The sequence below is a fragment of the Gopherus evgoodei genome, chromosome 1 (assembly GCF_007399415.2).
Source record: "Gopherus evgoodei ecotype Sinaloan lineage chromosome 1, rGopEvg1_v1.p, whole genome shotgun sequence".
Taxonomy (NCBI): domain Eukaryota; kingdom Metazoa; phylum Chordata; order Testudines; family Testudinidae; genus Gopherus; species Gopherus evgoodei.
In genome coordinates, this window is record NC_044322.1 from 48144581 (window position 1) to 48168726 (window position 24146).

A 24146-nucleotide genomic window follows, 5' to 3' on the forward strand; every position below is an offset into this window, starting at 1 on the left:
CCTGAGCCTCCTCCCACACCTCCACCCTGAGTGCTCTCCCACCCCTAACTCCCTCCCAGACCCTGCACCCCACCCTGAGCCCCCTCCTACACCCTACGCTAATCCAGACTTTTGAATGGTTGTATCGCAAAGTATTAAACCAAGATTTTCAGAAATAAGCATATTCAATGACACTGTTCTCACTAAAAATATTAATAATTTTTTGTGAGAGCAAAAAGGTTTTGTACCTTTAATAAATAAAATAATTAAAAAATATTGTTTATTTCACCTTTATCTCATCCTTTTAAATTTCTACTTTTTGTGTATGTTTTACAATGTACATATTAGTGTAGTAGCACATGTATATAATTTATACATAAATATACATATATTGGGGGTGCGTGCTCAAAAAAGTTTTACTGATAGGGGTGCGCGATCAAAAAAATTTGGAGACCACTGATCTAGACCATCCCTGACAGGTGTTCGTCTAACCTGCTCTTAAAAATCTCCGGTGATGGAGATTCCACCACCTCCCTAGGCAATTTATTCCACTGCTTAACCACCCTGACAGTTACGAAGTTTTTCCTAATGTCCAACCTAAACTGCCCTTGTTGCAATTTAAGCCCATTGCTTCCTGTCCTATTCTCAGAGGTTAAGGAGAACAATTTTTCTCCCTCCTCCTTGTAACAACCTTTTATACTTGAAAACTGCTATGTTAGATTTAAATGTTAGATTTTGTTTCTGTTTTTAGCCTTTGCCTCCCCTGGCTGGTTGACACAGTGTTCTACTCTGCTACTCTTCCACATCATCAGAACAAGCAGAAAACTAAATAAATGGTTAACATTTAAAACTTCAAATGTATGTCCTCAGTAAGGACCAGTCACATGGTACCTGTGGAAAAAATCTGTGCTATGAAAGTCTGAGTCATCACTAGCAGCTGTTCTGCCTGTATCAGTGTGCAAGGTTCTAGTTCCTTCAAGTCTATTAAAATGATCACAGCTGACTATGCTGACACCCACCTGATACAGACAAAAGAGTATGCCCCTCTGTATCCAAAAATGGGATCACCTCCACTATTAGCAGATGTTCTTTAACTTTTATGCTAATGGGAGCATTATGTTACTCTCCCTCTCCTCCCCACCCAACCTCTCACTAATGACAAATGCCAGAACAATCAGAATCTGAAAACTTTCCATATGGAAAAACTAGAACAGAATGATGTTAACCTAATCATTGGTGCTAGGCTTTTGACAGTTGTTGGGGCTAAAAGGGTCAGACAGAGCAGTCTGCTTGTTAAAGAACCATACCAGCTGTACCATAGAAACAGCATAAATATCTTATAAATCTCCATCTAGATGAGGAAATGGTGTTTCCATAATGAATATGCTGTATATCATTGCTAAAATGCAAGAAAACAAGAACTGTAATGACATCATGTTCTCTCTCTATGAGTTTAATTGTAGCCTCACTTTAATGCTGCCAGTGATAAGAAACGATGCTATTAGCACTGCTCTTAAAGAGACAAAAAGCTTTAATGAATACCGTGAAGAGCTACAGAAGCTCTTAAAATAAAAAGAGTCCATCAATCAGATGTATTCTGAAGAGTGCTTTTTAAATCTAACCTAGAAGGCTGACTTTTAAATACCAAAACATTCTCTTTGCTGTTCTGCAGTTAAAAAAAAGAAAGAAAGAAAGAAAGAAAAAGGGCCTGCCAAAGTTCAATTACTGAAATATTGTTGGCAAAGAAACTGCAACAATCGCATGCTTAAGATTGAAGATATAATTCAAAATACTTCAAATAATCCCTCAGTGGTGATTTACAGGGCAGACTTTAAAAGGATGGTACTACTCAGCCCCCAAATCTGCAATGATACATGGGAGCAGTCCTACTGAAGCACACTGGAAGTCTTTGCAGGATCGGGGCCTTAGAGGGAAACATAAGTTTGTAAGTTTAGATATCATATACTAAAACACATACACCAGCAAACAAGAAATATACATAGGATTTTAAGATAGAACCCTTCATTCACAATAGGTACACTCTGAAGAATCTTTACATAACAATATTTGTTTGGGGACATTCGCAAAACATTCAAACTTTGGTTTACACAGTGGGCCCTACCCAGCTGAAAATAGCAGTGGAATTCCAAGCCATGCAAACTACTGAAGGCTGTGGATACCAGCTGTGCAGAAGCCATCCCTTTTAGCATGGCCATTTACAGGCCAGTCCTAGAATTGCTCTGTCTTCCTTGCCAAAGCCAGGCAGTTCATGGAACATAGACAGCCCTAAGGGTAGAAGGAACTGTGCTGCATAGCCCTGGGAGGATGAGACTGACTCCAAGCTTGGCTTCTAGCAGGCAGAGCTTTTTTTAAAGGGATACCTGAGAGTTAAGAAACCAGGGGTGCAACAAAGCCCCAGGCCCCCTGGCTTAGCCTTTGACCAGAGGTAGGTGGCGTAACAGTGGAGCCCCTTCCCTGCTGGTGTGACAAAGGAGTGGGCAGGCAAAATTTGAGTGGTCTTGCAACCCCATGTGCCAGGTCACAGAATCAGTCATGTTTGGCTTGGCTGCCTCTCTGTCATGCCAGCAGGGAAGAGACTCCACTGTTACGCCACCCAGCTCTGCTTCCCGAATGCCATAGGTGTGCCCTGTCCCCAGCCCACTGCTGGGAACCTGACCAGAACCTGATTGTTTGCAAGCTGAGAGCCAATCAGCCAAAGGGGAGGCAGTATCTCAGACAGGAAATAAGGCATACATTTTTAACACAGAGTAATTAGCTATTGGAACTAGTTACCAAGAGTTATCGAGGATTCTCCCTCGCCAGCAATTTTTAAATCAAGATTGGATGCTTTGCTGTAGGAATTATTCTGAGGAAGTTCTCGGGCCTGTGGTATACAGGTCAAACTAGATGATCACAGTGGTCCCTTCTAGCCTTGGAATCTGAAAATTGTGGTTGTCTTTCTAGAAAGAACCATCTGTTTTCCCGTCCTCTAGTAATCAAGGGAGGTTCCCCAGTAGCTTGTGTGCTAAGTGTCTATTTCTAATGGAGTATTCCCCTTTTCTTCTGGTATAGGTAGTAGGGTTACTCTTCAGGTCACATCACTCCTCTCTTCTTCTCCTCCCTCACTGAGCTCTAAACACAGACCCTTTAAATTTTTTTCAATGACTGGCTGTGGAGTCAAAGTGGGGAAGAACCTGCCTAGCATAAGGCATTTAAGTGATTCCCTGAATGACCCAACTTGATTCCTTGATTCAGTTTTTACATCTGACAATCAGGCCGGGAAGGGTCAGACTTCGCCAGCATTAAGAGGGCACCCAGGAACTGCCCAATGAACTATTTCACAGGATTACAGAGGGCTACTTTTCCCTCAGAATAGGGAGCCTCTGAAGCTGCCAGGAGTCACACAGATCTTCATTAGTAGCTATTGTTATTGGAATGTGTCCTAAATCAATGTGGTACACACATTTTTCTTCAGAAACATTTAGCTAAATATACAGAAACAAGAATAAAAGTGATTGGAAGTTCTTGTTAAGAATATTAAGTCAGTGCTTTAATTTTGGAAGTTGTTTCACTCCTGCAGTCTTTTTAATTGGTCCTTTTTTTGGATCCAGAATCCTTTGATTTTCTGGAACATTATGTCTTCTTCTGAAAGAAAGTCAGAAAGGTTAGTCATTATATGTCACTTACACGATGATGCTCCGGAAACTTGAACTGTTGGGAATTGGCATGCTTTTTATTTTAAAATAACTGATTATTATGGTTAATGAATAAACAGTTTCTTTCTGGGTGTGAGGTTAATAGAGCATTTAATTATTCTGTGTTCAAATCCCAATCCTCATCTCATCATTCCTGAATAACTTTATATTATTTAAATGATGAAATTTTAAAGGAACATGAAGAGAATATTAAACATTTGTATAAACAGGAAGGCAGCAGGCTGGGGAGACATTTTCACCAATTATATGCTCCTGATCAAGACATGGAAATTACTGTCTGCACCTGTAATTAGAGCTCTCTGCAGGCAGTATCCTCGAGAGAGCCTGGTCTTAAGTACCATGCCCTTACCTATAAAACTTTGGTAGCTGACTAACATGTTTACATTCACTTCATGGGAATAACTCCCCTAAGCTTTATAAAGCGTTCTTTATCTACTTCTGGATCATAAAATGTAATTTATAGGACTACAGAACAGAATTTCCAAGGGAAGAAAAATGACTAAGTAAATCCACAAAGCCATTCTCAGGAGGATGCAGGCAGCATCTCTCTATTATGCAAAACAGCTAAGTATCTCTCTATTCATCCTTGCAGTATCTGAGCATTTTATATAGTCTAACATACAAGGTTTCAGTTTCTCTCTCACCCATCTGAGAAAGGAGGAAGGGAATATATATCAATTGCATACATATGTGTGTGTGCGCTGATGATTGGAGAAATATTCTGCATATTGTTCAATGGTGAAAGTTGCAGTCATTTCATATGTTCTGGGAATGAGTTGCAGGTTTCTGGACAAGCTGCCAAGAAAGAACCATCTCCAGTGCTCTCTAGTTTCACTTTTGAGGTTGCCAAGTTCTATTGTTCTAACAATCATGAGCAGTATATGGGGCCTGCTTCCATTTAAAGCTTTGAAGATCAGGGCCAAAGTCTTGAATCTGACTCAGTAATCAATGAGGAATTGTTGCAGAACTGAGTACAGACAGACAGATCAATATCTCCCCATCCTCCAGTTCCCATGTTTTTCTACCGTTGTGCAAGTGTCTAAAGCCCCATCTGACCTGACCCAGGAACCATGGTAAGAACCTCTATTTAATCTGGCTTCTAATTCAGCCAAAATGTACCAGCAACCATGATTAAACAAAGTTTAGATATTGTTTATTAACCTGATTTGAAACCCAGTGAAGACAAAGCTTTGAAATATCAGTTGAAATTAAATCAGAAACTGCTGGAGGAAATTATGAGGTTATTCTCAAGGCCTAGATTTATTGCATAGTTTTACTCTAGAATTTAAATGGAATTACTTCTAATTTGCATCAGTGTGAGTGAGAGCAGATTCAGGCCCACCGTCTTAAAGTCATTACAGTAGTATTTATGGAGGAATAATGACAATGGCTCTCTGTTAAATTCTCCATACGCTGAAGGGGTTCCTCACCTGTGCTTGCTTCTTCCTGATGATACACACTGTGACATATTACCACACTTTGGTAAAAGCTGTCAGGTGAGACCAAGATGGGGAACTCACCAGGCTCAAAGTTCTAAGCAGTTGGCCACAGAAGCCAACGCAGTGCAACCTACGAGCTCCCTCATGGCTCTAACTGTCAGTTCCTTTCAGGGGCAGGGACAGTTCAGTGGTTTGAGCATTGGCCTACTAAACCTAGGGTTGTGAGTTCAATCTTTGAGGGGACAATTTAGGGATCTGGGGCAAAAGTCTGTCTGGGGACTGGTCCTGCTTTGAGCAGGGGGTTGGACTAGATGACCTCCTGAAGTCCCTTCCAGTCCTGGTATTCTATTATTCTAAGCAAAAGGTGAAGAAATCCAATCATGTGCATAAAGTAATTTGAAAAGTGCTGACTGAGGTTACAAAACCATCAGCTTTGAGAAGAGGCGGTGATGCAGTAGTAATCTGTCACAACATATATCTTTCCAGAACAACGACAGGAAATTATTTTTTGTCTAATATAAGAAGAATTAAAGACAGCAACTATCATAATACTCCCAAATAAATACTGGTCTAAAACCCACGGAACAGCACTACTATTCAGCCAGCATTCAATATCTGGCTGTTGCTGGTTTCCTTAGTCCCTCCAGAGGGAGTAAGGGAGAAACATGCTGGCTCTGTCCTCTCTGGCCTCCTCCACAGGAGCTATATAAAAACACAGCCAGAGCAGAAACTGCCTATGGGCTGCATATTAAGTACTTAAGAGCCACACAATACTTAAGGATCTTAAGAATCCTTAGTAGCAGACATTAAACCTTACTCTAATAACAGTAATCTACTGAACTCTCACCATGAGACCAAAGAGAGGGAATCGGGTGAATAGAGTTAACATTGCAGAATGTATCTTATTCATGTCCTGAGTGAGAGGTTAAAATAGAAAACAGGTGGGAAAACTATTTCATATCAATTAGCTTTTATAATCTAATGATGGGACAGCTGTTCTCAATTTGTATCATGGCTCAATTGCAATGATATAGTTAAGGATTTGTTAGTGTTTCCATTTCCAGTAAAGAATCAGCTTCAGTTTAAAAGTTGTTTTATCAGAGCTAAGCCCAGACACACGTTTTTATGTTCTAAATTCCCTCAAACAGGTTGGTGCTCTTCACATTTAAAAAGTTTGGGGAAACTCTTTTGCACCTGTGTAACTAAAAACTGGCTTTGATTTATTAAGCAATTAGGTGTTAATATGAGGTCATCTAAAATTACTCACCTTCTCATCCGCTGGACAGCTGTACGATCTCTATTGACTGAGAAGAACCAGGCTGAGCATTTAATTACATTACTGTTAATGGACTGGAGAATGTAAGAGCAGACTTAGCAAAAAGGCCTATTTTTGACTGAGATTTATATGTAAGGATGCCAAAACCTTCTGTTAGGTTCCACAAAGGCCACTTACATTGTATGAGTACTGTACTATCATTCTGTAATAGTCTATGTTAGGTAATAAACTGATTTAAAATCAGTACCAAGAGTGATACGGACATCAATATTTTGTCAGTAAGATTATCTGCAGCAATCTTTATCTTGGATAGAGGGCTATGATAGTCAAGGGAGAGTATTTAGATAAATGTATTAAATCAGAAAATGGAGCGAATATGAAAGATTTACCTCAGTATCTGGTTTTCCTTCTTGATCCGTACTGCATCTGTCTTCTGCCTCTCAGCAATTCTAAGTGTAGCTGATGTCTGCAATGGTCAAATTTTTATAAAACAAGTTATCCTCCAAGTATATATGTTGTTAGGAAAGCAAAAATTCTCCTCACGTTGATTTAGAAAAGACAAGAATTATGACCTTGATTCAGCAAAGAATTTAAGCCCATGCTTAAGCACAGCACATGCTTAAGGTTATGTCCCACTGAAATCAACAAGACATAATCATATGTTTAAGTTCTCTGCTGAATCAAAAACTATATTACTTGAATCCATGTATTACTAATTAGGACAGGAATCCCGTATTTTCCAACTGCAAGCAATTTTCCCCTATGTATTGTCCTGTATGGGAAAGATAGAATAATGACAGTTATAGTGATTTTGTTGTGCTGTTGGAATTATGAAATTATTAAGTGAGAAGAGTGCAGCATTTACATCATCCCTGCTGTCTCTAGAGAGCATTACTACAATACTGGGATATATAAAATCCAAGAAGCAGTTATAAAACTTTGGTAATAAAAAGCAAAAATGTGGGGAGAACTTAAACTCTCTCTCTTGTCCCTTGGCTCACAGATCCCCTTGATGCTGAGCTCCTCCAGGCTCATGTCCAACTGTCTCCCCAGAAACATCCTCTTGTATGAATTTCCATAGAATGGAGGGGGAAGCAACGAAAAATGCTTCAGGCTTACTTTGCAGTAATTTAGTGCTTCCGTGGCTGGTGGGTTGGGGTGTGCTTGTTGAAAACTGACACAATCCTGCCAACTTCCCAGACCCACAGAGCCCCCATAGAGGGGCTTTGTGGGAGCATAAGGCAAAGCAAGACAGCTGGCCACACTAGGGAGCCGTAGATGACTTTTTCTAAAAGCGCGGAGCCATGGATCTCTTTGATGCCATTTAAACAAAGCATATGGTTTGGATTATTTTTATATCTTAATGTTATACTTTAAAATATATGTGAATGCATTCTTCATGAGAGGGGAAAGAACCTAGCACAGCAAGGAATCACATCTGTGACTGGTTATAACAAATACACTGGTTTCTAATGTGCTTCCATGTATGTACTGCATTAGACAACTACTCTCACTAACAATGTACTGGCAAAGCCTACTATAATTCAAACGAAGACACTTTCAAAGAATATACATGTAAAGACAGAGTAAGAGCTGCCTGGATTTCATTTATGGAAAGCACTGTTAAATTGTCTGCTTTCAGGGAGTTCTACTAAAGACACTGACTTATGAGAAATAATTTTTGAAGTTTTTTTTTTTAATTCTGTGTACCACTTTAAGAAACAGGTTCTCTTAAAGACCTATCGCATTTCCCCACTGCTTGGTTCTCAAAATATTGCATTCTGCAAGCCACAAGGAAAGTTCCACTGACCATCGATGTTCCATAGTGTGTGGTCTGAGAACCAGTCTTTCATGATGGGGAAAAAAAAAAAGTAATGCCTTTTGGATGAATATTAAATCTTGTGAAACCTTTACATTTATTTTAACTGTATCACTTAAAAAAAGATTAGCACCTTATGGAACGGACAACATAAACACATAAACACACTTAGAAGATGAATATACTTTGGAAAAAAAAACAAGGTAACAAGAAAAAGATACACCTCTACCCCGATATAACGCCACCTGATATAAGACAAATTCAGATATAACGTGGTAAAGCAGTGCTTGGGGGGGGGGAGCGGGGCTGTGCGCTCCGGTGGATCAAATCAAGTTCAATATAACGCAGTTTCACCTATAACGCGGTAAGATTTTTTGGCTCCCGAGGACAGCATTATATCGAGGTTGAGGTGTATTTAAAAGAAACTATTTTTCTGAATAGCTTTTCCTTCCCACCTCCATTCCCACTAAAAGCTACAAGGGTGATCTCAAACAGGTATAAAAAAATTCTCAGGAAATGCATTCATTATGCTGATATTTTAAATAACTATTAATAAGAAAAAAGGTTCTATTGTATTTGATTTACTAAGCATACAGGAGAAGGCTAACCTTATAGGAAAAATAACAAAATGGAATAATCTATAGCTATATAGTTAAGAGAGAATATCTATGGAATTGATTGTTGTCAGAGAACAATGGTTCTCCTGCTGCTACATTTGCCCCAATACATATGGAAATATTGCTTAGTCATCCATGAGTGGTAATTCCCCCTTCACCTTAGCCTCTGCCAATTCCATAAGACAGATCTAAGACAGCGGGTTGTTTAATAAAATTGGGGAAAAAAAACAACACACACATGTGCCAGATTCTTCTGCCCATGACTGATTTTGACATCAATGGAATTACTCAAGAAGTAAGCACAACACAGGTGGCAGAATCTATTTCCAGTGTCTCGATTCAGCAAAGTATTTAAGCACATGCTTAACTTGAAGCAATAGAATTACCATGTGCTTAAACTTAGGCATGTGTTTAAGTGCCTAGCTGAACAGTGGCCTCAATTATTTAAGTACAAAAGAACACGCCACACTCATTAGCTATGTTTAGACATAACAACACTATTTCCTAACTTATGACTGTCTTCCTCCCAGAGTGTCTTCATGTTACCAGCCCCAGATTCATCAGCATTTACTGGTCTAACACCGCAAATTTGTTTTCAGCAATTTTCCTCCATTCCCTAAGGCAGCAATGACTACATACAGTGAACCACCTGCCTGCTGTGCAAACACATGGAAACATTGCTAATTACAACCTCTCACCCCAGTTAGCTATACTGGCAATTCAATGACAGTCACTTCATTGTGCAGAGTTCTGGAGTATCATGTTAACCTACTACTTTTACACTATCTAAAAAATAAGATCTCTTTCAGAATAAGAGGTGCTATAATGTAAAGCTTTCAAGGTAACTTATAATTTGTATGAAAAGCTCCTGTGTATTCCACAGCAAAATAATTTGTGGCAGAATAAATCCAACTATGCTATAAAATCTAATCTTTCATTTTATAAAACAATAAGACCTAGCCCTTACTACTGTGAATCTCTTTGAAATGTGAATTGTATTGTCATCCTGAGCTTGCAGACAGATGGCAACAGTAACTCTGAAAGGTGTGAAATGGCCAATTCATCTCAAAGCGAAGTTAATGCTGAAGCCTATGGTGGATACTGTTCACTATTTTGCTCTGTTCATTTCAGCAGAAACAACCAACAGCATGGTGATCTCGTCCATGTTGGATGCAATAACGAATACTAGAGCAGGGATAATGGGTAGACCTGGGTAGGAAACTGTTTCCCTGTCCCACAAAGATTTTTAAAGAATCTGAAATATTTTCCCCACCTTGAATCAAGATGAAGAGCATAAATCTTGAAAATATTCACAAACCAACCCCCTCCGCCAACCAAACAATTCCCCCTCCGAATCAATTAAAATGTTTGGTTTCAATTTCAACCTTTTTTCTTAACCTTTTTTCAGTCTAATGATTTACATTTAATAACAAAAAATCATTTCAAACCAGAACCAGAATTTTTCATTAAAAAAAAAAAGTTAAAACTAAACATTTCAACAATTTTGAAATATTGTTCTTCTGCTTTGTTTGAGTTGGGAAATTTGTCAAACCTGACCTGGTTTTGCAAACAGTTTCTGTTTTGATTAATCAGCATTTTTCAACAAAAAGAGGATTGAATCGAAAAATTCCTGGCCAGCTCTAACAGGGTGAATTCTGGTTTCTGTCAAGGGTTGTTAGAGTTAGATCTACAGGGAGTATGCCATATCTGTTGCCCAAAGTTAAGCTCTTATATCTATAATTAGTCAACAAAGTAAAAGTGGCCTCACTATAGAGGTGCTGAGCATCTGCAGTTCCCATTAACTTTAATCGTATTTCTGGGCACTCAGTACTTCCGAAAATCAGAATCAGGACATTTTCATTGAGGTGTTTAAATATGGCTTGAGAAGCCTAAATTTAGACATCCAGGTTTTAAAATCTTGACCTAGGAGTTCAAGCTTCTCCTGTCCCCTCAAAATGTCAAGTCAGTGCTGTCCTTGGCATGACGGAGTGGTGAAGAAATGCAGTGTTTCACTTTTTCCTTCGTGTTTAGTGCTTCAGCTATCCTCATAAGGTGCCAATACCCCAAACCATCTTCCATTGCTTCTCAGGTATCAAATGTCTCAACTTTTCACTACCTTACTGTCATAACCTTCCCATGACAAATTTTACAACTTGTTATATCTACCAAGAGACAAGGTGGATGAGGGAATATCTTTATCACTAATAGAAGTTGCTCCAATAAAAGATATTCCCTCACCACTTTGTCTCTCTAATATCCTGGGACTGACACAGCTACTACACTGCATACATCTTCCAAGGCATAAAATCAGTAGAAAACAAAAAACTGAAGATTAGATAACATCATCAAATGAAATACTATATTTAACTGTTTCCCTATTCACCCAAATTTTACACTGGTCTGCTCAACCCAGGGTTGTGAGTTCAATCCTTGAGGGGGCCATTTAGGGAACTGGGGTTTAAAAACAAAACAAAACAAAATGGGAATTTGCCTTGCTTTAAGCAGGGGGTTAGACTAGATGATTTCCTGAGGTCCCTTCCAACCCTGATATTCTATAAGTATGGAAATAAGAAGTTAAAGGAAAGTATCCTGCCATTCTTTTCCACCTTCACGTTGTCTGCAATAATGTCAACAACATGCTCCAGTGCTCCATAAGGTACTCCTGAGGGAATTCCGTGCCAAAAAAATAAAAATTATGCGCACAGTATTTTAAATTCTGCAAAATTCTGCAAATTTTGTCAGTAAATAAATGTGGGTCCAGCATGGCAGTGAAGAGCACAGGCCACTGGCTGCTATGAGGTGGGAGATCACCCTGAAGCCCCCATCTCCCTTAGTACAGGGATTCGGCAGTGAGGCTGCACCCAACCCTGACACAGTGCAAGGGCTGGGCCTGTCCCAGAAACACCCCGGGGCCCTGCCCCTTTGCACCAGGTGTGAGTGGTCAGGCTCAGCCAAGCAGGATCCAAGTGTGGAGGGGCTTAGTGGGGGGGGGTCTAGGTGTGGGGTGAGAGGTTTCTGTGTGGGGCAATCTGGACACGGATCACTCAGTGAGAGATCTGGATGCACAGGTGCTCAGCAGGTGGAGTCTGGGTGTAGGGAAATGGGACTCTGTGGTGGGGTTCTGGGTCTGGGGGACTCAGTGTGAGGGTCCAGTTGCTGGGGGAGTGGGGCTTGATGAGATGGGAGTCCAGGTGCAGATGGCTGGGGTTCAGTAGGGTGGGAGTCTGGATGTAGGGGGCTTGTCGGGGGGGTCCAGGTGTAGGGGGGTAGGGCTTATCAAGGTGAGGGTTTGTTGGTGTCACTAAGGATAACCCTACGTAACTCGGGAGGGTGGAAGGCCACAAGAGTATGGAGCCTTCCTGGTTTTAGGCCTCAGCAGACAAGAGTCCCTCCATGTTTGAACTTTAATCGACCTAAAAGGCCAGGTGTAACAGCCGTTATCAGTTGCAACAGTTCTAACTGGTCTAAAGCAGAAATAATGAGGCCTGTGCACCTTTAGCAGAAGGACAAGATAACTTGCAGAAGGAAAACTTACTAACGAGCTGCCGGGGCCAAGATTACTTAATGCACCTGCGCTTACATAATTGCTACAGGGGGAGAAAGGAGGAGGAGGGAGGGAAAACGGGGAATTGCTAGTCAGTAAGAAAAGTTCTCATGGATATAAAGAAACAGACTGCTTGTTTTAGGTGTGCTTAATTTAAGTCAATCTCCCTGCACCGCTTTGAAATCTCAAATAAACTTGGTTTGCTTCTCCACCCTGGTGTGTTTATTGGCGCGGCACACCAGGCGACGGACCCCCCCGCTGTTGCTTGGCCTCAGGCAGTTATCTGCCGGCAACAGGTTCAATGGGCCTGCTTACCAGGGGAGCTCCAGCTGCTGCCAAGGGGACACTGTAGGCTAGGGTCCCGCTTCCACCCGCAATTTCCCTATCCCCTTCTCTTCCCCATCTCATCCCTCTCCCCCACTGTCTCATCTCCCTCCCCTCACTCCCATATTGCCCTACCCCTGTCCTATTCAACCCCTTTCCTTCCTCACTGCCTCTTCCCTCCACCCATTTCCCTCACCCCCTCTTACCCAGCCCCACTGCGAGCACTCACTGTTGCACAGAAAACAGGAAGGCTCCCAGCAGACAGAAGGAGAGCACGACTGGCACTAGGACTCAGGAGGTGGCCTGCAGAGTCAGCGGAGCCGAGACACAGCCTCTTTCAGCTTGGCAGCTATGCATGCGCTTGCAGAAATGGGGGGAGGGGGGAAGTGGCATGTAAACCTGTGCACCCTCCCATGCCTTGCCTCTGTTTGCAGGAGAATCACCCCCCTAAAACCTGTGCCCATGGTCTTCTCCATGCCCCCCCCCCCCGCCCATACAGCTTCCCTGCCGTTTTCTGCAGGGAAGCACAGGAATTCTGCAGGAGGGGGGCATTTTCGGCAAGCATGCAGAATTCCCCCAGGAGTAATAAGGCTCTTGCTTTTGGGTATCTAATGGAGATGGAAGTAATATGTACTCCAACTTCAAACTTGCATACTAATGCAAAACCTTAACAGTGAGCTAATATGCTTTTATGTAAATCAACAGATCAGCACATCCAGCTGTCACAGACTTGCCTTTGGCTACACTGGCGCTTTAGAGTGCTGCAACTTTCTTGCTCAGGGGTGTGAAAAAACACCCCCCTGAGCGCAGCAAGTTACAGCGCTGTAAAGCGCCAGTGTAAACAGTGCCCCAGCGCTGGGAGGTGGAGTACCTGCAGCGCTGGGAGAGCTCTCTCCCAGCACTGGTGCCACGACCACACTCACACTTCAAACCGCTGCCGCGGGAGCACTCCCGTGGCAGCGCTGTACAGCTGCAAGTGTAGCCATACCCTGTGTGCATTTGGGAAGTTATTTTGCCTTCGCACTGCTGAGGTGATCCCTAGTGCAGATAAAGACAGTGGTGTGTAAAAGTGTTCGGTGACTGTGTTCATGGTCAACCCTAGACAAACCAATCCAATGCTCCAAACAGAATGGTCCCCTAGGGGGGACTATGACCAGTGAAAATGACATTATCAACAAGTGGAGTTTGTCTTCTAATAAAGGTTGGAAGAACCTGTATTCAGCCATTTAGGGAAACTTTCATGTGGTTTCAAGACAGGTCACCTGGTAATGGTGATCTCTTATACCATACATCAGGGGTCAGCAACCTTTCAAAAGTAGTGTGCCGAGTATTAATTTATTCACTTTAATTTAAGGTTTCGCATGCTGGTAATACATTTTAACATTTTTTAGAAGGTCTCTCTCTATAAGTCTATATATTATATAACTAAACTACTGTTGTCTGTAAAGTAAACAAGGTTTTCAAAATGTTTAAGAAGCTTCATTTAAAATTAAATTTAAATGCTGATCTTATGCTGCCTACCTGCTCAGCCCGCTGCCAGCCTGGGGTTCAGTTCACCTAGGCTGGCAGCGACCCCAGCTGGCAAGGGGCTGACAGCCAGAACCCCAGGCTGGCTGCGGGCTGAGCGGGACCAGCGGCTGGGACCCCAGCTGGCAAGGGTCTGGCAGTCAGAACCCCAGACCGGCAGCGGGTTGAGGGGGGCCGGGACCCCAGACCAGCAGCGGGCTGAGCAGTGGTTCCGTCCACTGGTTCCTGTCAGCCAGGGTCCCGGCTGCTGGCCCGGGGTCCCAGTCCTGCCTACATAGAGTAGGTACCTCCTTCTTCCTGGTTCTGGCCCATTCTCTTCCTCTCTCTGCACTGAGCTGAAGGTGGGAGTGCACTGAGCACAGGGCTGGGGGTGAAGGAGCAGGCTGAGGATTGGAGTGCAGGGTCTGGCCAGGAGCTAGAATGAGAGAGGGGGCTCAGGATTGGGGTAGGAGGTTTGGGTGTGGAGCGCTTACCTGGGCAGCTCCCAGTTGGTGTGAGGTGTGCAGGTGGGAATGTAGGGTGGTGTGGGGTGCAGAAGCTCCTGTTTGGTGCTTAGCATGGGGGGTGCAAGAGTCAGGGCATTGGGTGTTGGGGGGCTAGGTATGTGTGGAGGGTGCAGGAGTCAGGGCAGAGGACTGAGGGGCATGTGTGGGGAGTGCAGGAGTCAGGGCATGGGGGGGCTGGGTATGTGTGGGGAGTGCAGGAGTCAGGGCAGGGTGTGTGTGAAGAGGGTGCAGGAGTCAGGGCATGGGGTGTTGGAGGGCTGGGTACGTGTGGAGGGTGCAGGAATCAGAGCAGAGGGTTGGGGCCATGTGAGAGGGGTGCAGGAGTCAGGGCATGGGGTGGGGGGGGGAGGTGCCAGAGTCAGGGCTGGGTTTCATGGGGGGTGAGTGCAGGAGGCTGGGGTCTGAGGAAGGTGCAGGGGTCAGGGAGGTGGGCTGGGGTGCTCCCAGTCCCTTGCCCTGAGCGGATCACAGCAGGGGGCTGGAGGGATACGCCCTGATTCCACTCCCTTCCCCAAGACTCCGCTCCTGCCTCTTCTCTGCCTCCTCGGTCTGAGCAGCGAGGGTGCTGGGGCTCCTCTTCTCCCCTCTCTCACAAGGACCATCTATGGCAGGGAGTGAGAGGAGGCGGGGCATGACGCAGCACGCTGGGGGAAGAGGTGGGGGAGGGGGAATCTTGGCTGTCAGTGGAGCCTGCCCTACAGCAGCAGCCGGCAGGACCAGGCTTGCTTCTGCCCCTTGCCCCTGCCAGAGAGAGCGGTAGGCAGGGGGTGGAGAAGAGTGGGTTGGGCCGGACAGGATTTTTAATGGCACGCTGCTGCCTGCCGGGGTCCGGGCTGTCAGCCCTGCTCAGCCCGCTGCCGGGGTTCAGCAGTGGGCTGAGCGGGACCAGCGGCAGCCACAGCATGCCATTAAAAATTGGCACACGTGCAATAGGTTGCCGACCCCTGCCATACATGGTGACCCTTGTCATTGTCACCCTTGTCAGGATTGTTTCCCTAGCCTTTGTTAGCCAGAAGCTGGGACTGGGCAAAGGGATGGATCACTTGATGATTATCTGTTCTATTCATTCCCTCTGGGGCACCTGGCATTGGCCCTTGTCAGAAGACAGGTTACTGGGCTACATGGACCTTTGGTCTGACCCAGGATGGCTGTTCTTATATTTAGCCAATACAATGCTTTGGCTGAACACGTATTATTACATTTAAAAAAAAAGTTGAAGTTAGACTGAGAACCATCTTAAGAACTGCACAGCATGCTACAATACAGGAATCTGAGTATATAAGACTTGAGCATAGTTCTTTACACTTGTGCCAGCAGGGACTAGATGCTATATAGGGGCAATGTAGTCAGTCCTTTGACAGGATATATACACTGGACGTTTATTATTAAGACTTTCCACCACTGTTGCCATCAGCTCAATTCCACCCAGTGGATGTACAGGTATAGACTGTCCACGGACATTTTAACCTCTGTGCCATCCAACTCTGCTCAGAGCAGGGCTAGATGGTACAATGGTTAAAGCTCCAGTAGCCATCATGCCTTGTCTACTATAGTGCTCCCACCAGCAATATAATGGGTGGGAAATTTTAAGTCAAGAAGTCTGGTGTAAACAATGTCAGAGAGAGAGATGACAGACAGACAGACTTCCAACACTTTCTAGCAATCGCTCCAGCTAACGGAGGCCTGGCTCTGATGGGAACTATGCCTGGCTTTCCTTGGCTGGAATAAAACTCAGATTTGTATGAAGGAGAAAAAAGAAAGAAAAATAAAGAGTTAAACAATAATGATCCTTCAAGTACCAGCTTGGGACGAAAAAGATGATTAGGTTGCAAAGTTTTTGTTACTTACCTGTGAGATCTCTGCTAGATACATGCGCCGTTCATCATTAGCCTTATGGTAAGCCTACATTTTAAAATAATGGGTAAATGGTTACAATCAAACAAAACAATTAGCATGGTTAATCAAAAGGGAAGGAACAAACATATGTACCACCCCAGGACTTTTTCATTCTAGGTTTCATGGAGTCATTACATTCTCTACACCAATGCTTTAGACATTTCAGACAGCATAACAGCTTCTAGAAAGGGCTGGTTAGAGAGATATGGAAGTAACAGACCTTTGCTTCTTGTTCCAGTCTAAGCTCATAATCCTTTAGTTGGTTCTGGAGACTTCTCTTTTCCTCTTCTAGTTGTTTAAGAAGCTGGTTTAAGGAACCCTGCAATTGCATAGAAAATAAAATCAATAGGTTACAAATATTCCTGTTCTGAGCAATGACAGAGGTTGTTATCACAATCTAGATTCTGCGTTGCAATCTTCAAGATCTGTGTGCTTATGCTTTAGGCTACGGTTTTGTCACGGAGATGGTGGAAATCATGGAATCCGTGACTTCCAAAGACCTCCGTGACTTCAGCCCTGGCGACTGGGAGGTGCAAGGTCCCGTTGCCTCCTGCAGCAGCAGGGAGCTGTAAGGTACCCCTGCTGCCAGAGGCAGTGGGCCCCCAGACTCTCAGCCACCATGGGCAGCTCCCCGCCGCTGTGGGGGATGTGGGAACCCACAGAGATCCCCACCACCTGCGGTGGCAGGGGAACCCTAGCAGCTCCCTGGCCACCGCAGGTGGGGGGTGGTGCAGAGGGACCCCCGCAGTCCCTGGCCACCATGGGGGCTAGGGAGACCCCCACATCTCCCCACTGCGGTGGTGGCAGGGGGATTCCCACAGCGCTCCCTGCTGCTGGGGAGGGGGCAGAGGGACCCTGCAGCTCCCCTCCGCTGCTGGGGGCAGGGGGACTCGGGAGCTCTGAGTGCCCACAGGTGGTGGGGGGCCCAGAAATCCCAGTCTCCCCGCAACTGCCCAGTCCTTTCCCATTTTATCATGGATAAATTTAGTAAAAGTCAGGGACAGGTCACAGGCTTCTGTTAATTTTTCTTTATTGCCCGTGACCTGTCCCTGACTTTTACAAAAAATATCCATGACAAAAATCTTAGCCTTAATTATGCTTATGATTCTCTTGTTGTTTATATGGCTCCTGCTGATTTATGCCGAGACAGACATTACAGATCACCATCAATTTCACCATCTTTAAATGAGACACATTTGGTTTTGGCTTTGGTACTCTCAGCAGTTCCACTCTGCTCAACTGCATGGGGCCACACAGAGTTGCCCCTTACCTGTAACCAAGGACTGGCCCCTGGGCTGCAATTCATCGGGTTGGAGGTTCCAGGTCACAAGTGAACCTACACTCGGAAACTACTTGCCAAGGCAGCAATTGGCTTTGCTTGGGGAACTACATGTTCTGATTTGAGATAACTCACAACAATCCAGCTCTAAAGCAATAACCACAGAGAAGGTCTGTATCTTTTGTGTACTTATATCTAGTATCAAGTTCAGGGGAAAGGGCTGGGGGGGAGAATTACTTGGATTATCTGGTATTCACATGTTATCTTTTCACTCTATGCTGTACTCACCTGGTAAGATTCTGATACAAGTTTGTGGTCTAGTGGGCAGTGCTCTGGATTAGGAGTCAGAAGACTTGGGTCCTATTCCCAGCTTTACCACCCACCTGCTGTGAAACCTTGGGCAAGTTACTTTATCTCACTGCTCCATGTCTCTGTTTCCCCCTACATCCTTTGACTGTCTGGCCTATTTAATCTGTAAGCACTTCGGGGCAGGGACTGTCTCCTGCCTAGCCTGTGGGACCCCAATCTCCATTGGGGCCTCTCCTCACTACCATAATACTAATCATTTTTCTCACGCTGCACAGCATATGCTGCAAATCTTCTCTGCCATTGTGATAGAGCTAACTGCTGCAAAGAGTGTATTCTGAGGGTTTCAGAGGATCATTAGGGTTGGTCACTACCTAATACTCAGATGCACATGTAGTGTGGGGAATAGAAAGTGGTAGTGTCTGTAAGGTAAAGCCCCACTACTTCCAAATCGATGTGATAATGGCTCAGTTTCACATAAGACCGAGCTACAAGGGAGTTTGGTTGACCGATTAGCAGAAAGCTGGCTCCCAGTATGTGACAGTAGAGAGTCCATGGATGGGGCCTCTGTAGGATGCAGTGTTATAGACAACATATGGAAGTAATTTCTCCATAATTTGGTCTGTCCTATCCTTGAGTTATGGTGTCACAACAGGCAAAGAAGTTTAGATTGACAAAGACCCTCTATTGGGTACAGTAATGTTAATAAAGCTGCGTCCCTTCTTTTCCACAAAAACGTTCCTGGATGCTATTAAGCTTTCCCTGTGAATGATTTTCATTAAAGTCAAGAATTTATAATGGTTTGGCGGAAGGTGAAGTGCTGTTAAAAGCTGCCAGCATGCTGAAATAACCCCTCCTGCTGATTTTAAAAAACAGAAATTGACAGCAGATCCATGGCTTTCAAGAATGCTTCACCCGTGGCTGAGCTGCTATTAACTTTAGTTTTCTATTATGACAGATACATTGGAGAAGACATGAAAAACCATTGTTTTAAAATTAAAATTGGAAGTCAAAACAACCTAGTTGCAGCTGAAACTCTGTTGCATATTACAAACCTCTCCCCATTATAGGATCTAGGAGCCTACAGAGTGTTTACATTCAACCCATTTGAAGAGAAAAAGAATAGGGCAGAATGAGGAGGAAATTTGACTAAATCCAGCTAGTGCCATATTCTATTTCATTATTACATCTGTGCCCCTATAGAATCAAAGAAGGAAGAGAAAGAACAAGCCTTTACTCTGTCAACTCTAGGAGACTGAATTTTGGTTGGAAGAAAGTTTTAATAGCCATCTCTACCTGACATACTTGTAACATGCTTTGTTTGTGTCCCACACAAAACTCCTCCCATCAGTAGATGGGAGTTCTTGCTACTGTTTTAATTGTTCTGAGCAAGTCCAAGCATCACCACATGCCCCTGCACTGGATCATTCTATACTGCTGGTGTTGCAGGTATAGCTGCAGCAGAGCAACTGAGTGTCTCTTCTGGTCAAACTTCTGAACTATGTGGCCACTAGGGATCAAGTCTTCTAGAAGCCCCTCACTGAACACAATGACATGTACATACTTCTAGTCCCATAGCAGGCACTTCTAGTCCCAAGCCAGAATCTTCTTAAAGATCACTGTGTTCCAGTACTCAGTTTGCTTTTGGATCTGGGATAATTTCTTCTCAGAAGTTATCCTACAGTTGAGCTAGCAGCTGACCCAAGGCAGATGCCAGGACACTCACTGAAAAATGGTTAGATCCAATCCCAGGTAACCCAGACTATTCAGCACCCCATTGCTTTTGACAGGTGAATGCATATCTGGCCCAGCAGTGCAAAGAGAAAACTAAAGGCTTGAAGGTGCATCAAAACAAGGCTGGTAGCTGCATCTTCACATGTGTTTGAACAGATGCTAGTTCCTGGGTGTCTATGGAGACTGAAATGATCCTTGACAACAGTAAAGCCCAAAGAGGAAGGAGAGGGCACCTATGTCACAGGAGGTATCAGAGACATTTGCTGGACTGTTGGGAGATGGAGAAGTCATCTACACAAGATACATATTATGCTATGTATTATTTGTACTTTTCTGCATGGCCAAGGGCTAGGCCTACATGAACACTACCACTGCTATTAAAGAACAAGCAGACAGTCACAAGTGAGGGCAGAAGTCCCTCTCTTACTTCAACTCAGTCACTTGGACAGACACTGCAGGACCCTTCCTCACATCCCCTGACGTGACAGACCAAAAAAAAACAACAAATCAAATGGCTTGTCCTCTGCCAAGCCCCCACCAGCAGTAATCCGATCCCTCAAGCTCAGTACAGGGGCCCACGCAGAGTCAGTTACCATCACAGGAGGTAGATTCTGCTGGAGCATCTCCCCAGGAGCGGCAAAATAAAGTCCATGAATTCTGTTCTGGTGACCTTGGTGCTCTACTGAAATACGAACCATCACCACCTTCAAACTTCTGCAGACAGCTAGCTCTGCATTTTCGGCTCTTCAAGAACAAATCTGGCTCTCTAAACAAACAGAAAATGCTCTGAACCTCCAGGGCACTTTCTGTTTTGGGATAAGATGCCAAACCAGACTGCAGTTGTCAGTGAGTTATAGGATTTGACCCCATCTCCCATAATTCCTTTAGACAATACGAATGCCTTGCACAGTTTCCCATAAAGTATCACTTCCAGGGCCTGAGGAATAGGTAGCTCACAGACAGCAGTGCATTTAATGCAGGGGAGAACTGCACCCAAACCAGAAGGGTTAGTGTTGATGCACAGCACTGTTAAGTTGCAACACTTCAGTTGCCGAGTGTAAGCAAGGCAGAGTTAAGGTTTCCCAAGCAAATTTTATTTTAGTATTTCCTTACTTTCGGGCACTCCACTCTGCATTCGTGTAACATGCTTTCTGAAGGGATTTAACTCATCTACATGTCTTAAATAATTTTTCAACACCAACTCAAAGTAATTTGCTGAAAATAATTTTCCAAAATGGTTCAGTTTCCTAGTATAACTCTAGCTCATACTTCTGGTAGTACCCTAATTCTTATGTTTTCTACCCAAAAAAAAAGTCTAGAAAAAAATTCTATAATATATCTAACGTATTTATGTGACCCTCATCACTGTAGTATCTCACAATCGTTGACGTATTTATCTTCACAATTCTTCAGTGAGGTAGAGAGGTACTACTAGCCCCATTTTGCAGGTGAAGAAATGAACCAGAGGGGCTAAGTGACTTGCCCAAGGTCACACATGGAGCCTGTGGAGGAGCAGAGACTTGAACCCAAGTCCTAAGCTAACACTCTAACAATGGGATCATCCTTCTTCCATAATAGAGAACTATTTGCTAGACAAAATACTTATGTACTGCACACAATGAACACTGAATGAGGCAAGCTGTTGCTGCAGAGCTCTTCCTTCTTGAGCACATACTTTGGGTATTAGATGAGGCAGGGAACCAATATAGACTACAAGTGTTTACTTATGTGAAAAACCTCTCTAGATATTCAAACACTGAAAGAGATGAAACAATGTTTCAGAAAATGGACTGAAGAAAATTTAAGCCAGTAAAACTTCAAAGATATTCTAAGCGCTAACTCTGCTAGAGCAGATCATAATTTACCTTCAACTCCTATCACATAAGGAGTAACTGAAGAAGCAACTGAGACCTTATCTATGGTGCATCTAGACACAAGTGTAGCTGCACAAAACAAGAGTCCAGCCAAACTCCTAAGGGGTGTGTTTACCTTCAATTAACTCTCTGAGAAAGGAGAAGATAAAAACTCATTGAAACAGATGCAACTCAAGAGGCTTATAGCAATGTGAGCCGCTTTCTATACAAAGAAGTGAAACAGCACAAAATAAGAAGCAAACAGCTCAAAGAACACAAACACACAGCACAGACAAGTCTCAGCAAAAAAAAACAAGGACTAGCAAGAGCCCACAGGAGAACTAACCCTCTGAAGGGAACAGAAACCCAGTCTACCTGTGACAGACTCCATTAAGGAGAATAAAATAACCCAGATCCACCTGTGGATAGTAAATTGCCTAAGTAGCCGGGTGGCAGCTAATTAGGTAAGGAGCATCTGGGCCTAAATAAAGACTTATGAGGACTCAGTTACTAGGTGCCAGAGTAGGAGTATTTCTCAGGGGAGCTGATTAGAGAACTTACCAGACAAGGAGAATTAGGAAAGGTGTTTCTGGAGGAATAAGGTTCCCCAAGGAGCAAAGCCATACAGAGGCTTGATTCCAGCAAAAGGATCTTACCAGACCGCGGTCAAAGGGCTAAGTCCAGTGTTCTAGTGATGAGCTGGGGAGGGCTAGTTCAGTGGTTTGAGCATTAGCCTACTAAACCCACGGTTGTGCGTTCAAGCCTTGAAGGGGCCATTTAGGGAACTGAGGTAGAAATCTGTCTGAGGATTAGTCCTGCTTTGAGAAAGGGGTTTGACTAGATGACCTCCTGAGGTCCCTTCCAACCCTGATATTCTATGAACCTATGCAGGGGCTGTGAGTCCAGAAGAAACAACCCTTCAGCAGGTGATGCCTAGAGGGCTGAGTCCTGAAGAGTTTCCTGGCCCTAAGAGGGTCTTACTGGTGAAAAGGCTGGATGGAGGGCCTAAGATTAGCTTGCTAGAACACTGCAGTGAAGGCTCATTTGACCATTAATGACTGCTTCTTGGAGTAGGTAGGCCTGGAACCCACAAGGGGAGAGGCATTTCTTGATTTAGTCTTAAATGGAGCACAGGATCTAGTCCAAGAGGTCAATATGACTAAACTGCTTGGTAATAGCAACTATAATGTAATTCAATTTAATATCCTTGTACAGGGGAGGGGGAAGATACCACCACAGTAGTATTTTACTTCAGATAAGGGAACTACATGAAAAATGAAAAAGCTAGTTAGACTCAAATTAAAATGAAGTCACAAAAGTGAAATGCCTGCAAGCTGCATGGAAACTTTTAAAAACACCATAATACTGGTTCAAATTAAATGTATACCCCAGATTAAAATAATAGCAAGAGAACCAAAAAAAAAAGCCATCATGGCTAAACAGAATAAAAGAAGCGGTTAGAGGTAAAAAAGCATCCTTTAAAAACTGGAAGTTAAATCCTACTGTGGAAAATAGAAAGGAGCATAAACTGTCAAGCGTAAAAGTATAATTAGGCAGACCAAAAAAGAATTTGATGAGCAACTAGCAAAAGATTCAAACTAATAGAAATAATTTAAATACATCAGAAGCAGGAAGTCTGCAAACAATCAGTGGGGTCACTGGACGATCAAGGTGCTAAATCAAAGGAGCACTTAAGGAAGACAAGGGCCATTGTAGAGAAGCTAAATTAATTCTTTGTATTAGTCTTCACTGCAAAGGATCTGAGGGAGATTCCCACACTCGAGCCATTCTTTTTAGGTCCAAATCTGAGGAACTGTCCCAGATTGAGGTGTCAATACAGGAGGTTTTGGAACAAACAGATAAATTAAATAGTATTAAGTAAGGCTGTCAAGCGATTAAAAAAATTAATTGCACTATTAAACAATAATAGAATACCATTTATTTAAGTATTTTCAGATGTTTTCTACATTTTCATATATATTGATTTCAATTACAACACAGAATACAAAGTGTTCAGTGCTCACTTTATATTTATTTTTGATTACTAGTATTTGCACTATAAAAAAAATAGTATTTTTCAACTCACCTAATATAAGTACTGTAGTGCAATATCTTTATCATGAAAGTTGAACTTACAAATGCAGAATTATGTTAAAAAAACGCATTAAAAATAAAACAATGTAAATTTTAGAGCCTGCAAGTCTATTCACTCCTACTTCTTGGTCAGCCATCACTCAGACAAACAAGTTTGTTTGCATTTACAGGACATGATTCTGCCCTCTTCTTATTTACAGTGTCACCTGAAAGTGAATAGGTATTTGCATGGCACTG

At 43.3% G+C, this 24146-nt stretch overlaps 1 protein-coding gene across 3 annotated transcripts in view; it reads right to left on the minus strand.

The window, feature by feature from the left end:
• The window catches only part of LOC115652001 (coiled-coil domain-containing protein 169-like), a 62489-nt gene that overhangs the window by 11226 nt on the left and 27117 nt on the right, over positions 1 to 24146 (minus strand). For 2 of the 3 annotated variants that reach the window (XM_030563423.1, XM_030563435.1), the window contains exons 5-7: positions 16864 to 16962; positions 16596 to 16649; positions 6800 to 6876 (exon numbers count right to left, since the gene is read on the minus strand). In XM_030563423.1, coding sequence (XP_030419283.1) covers positions 6800 to 6876; positions 16596 to 16649; positions 16864 to 16962 — 230 coding nt within the window. Of the gene's footprint in view, positions 1 to 656; positions 3625 to 6799; positions 6877 to 16595; positions 16650 to 16863; positions 16963 to 24146 lie in introns of those variants that run through there. The other variant, XM_030563413.1, reaches the window with a different exon arrangement.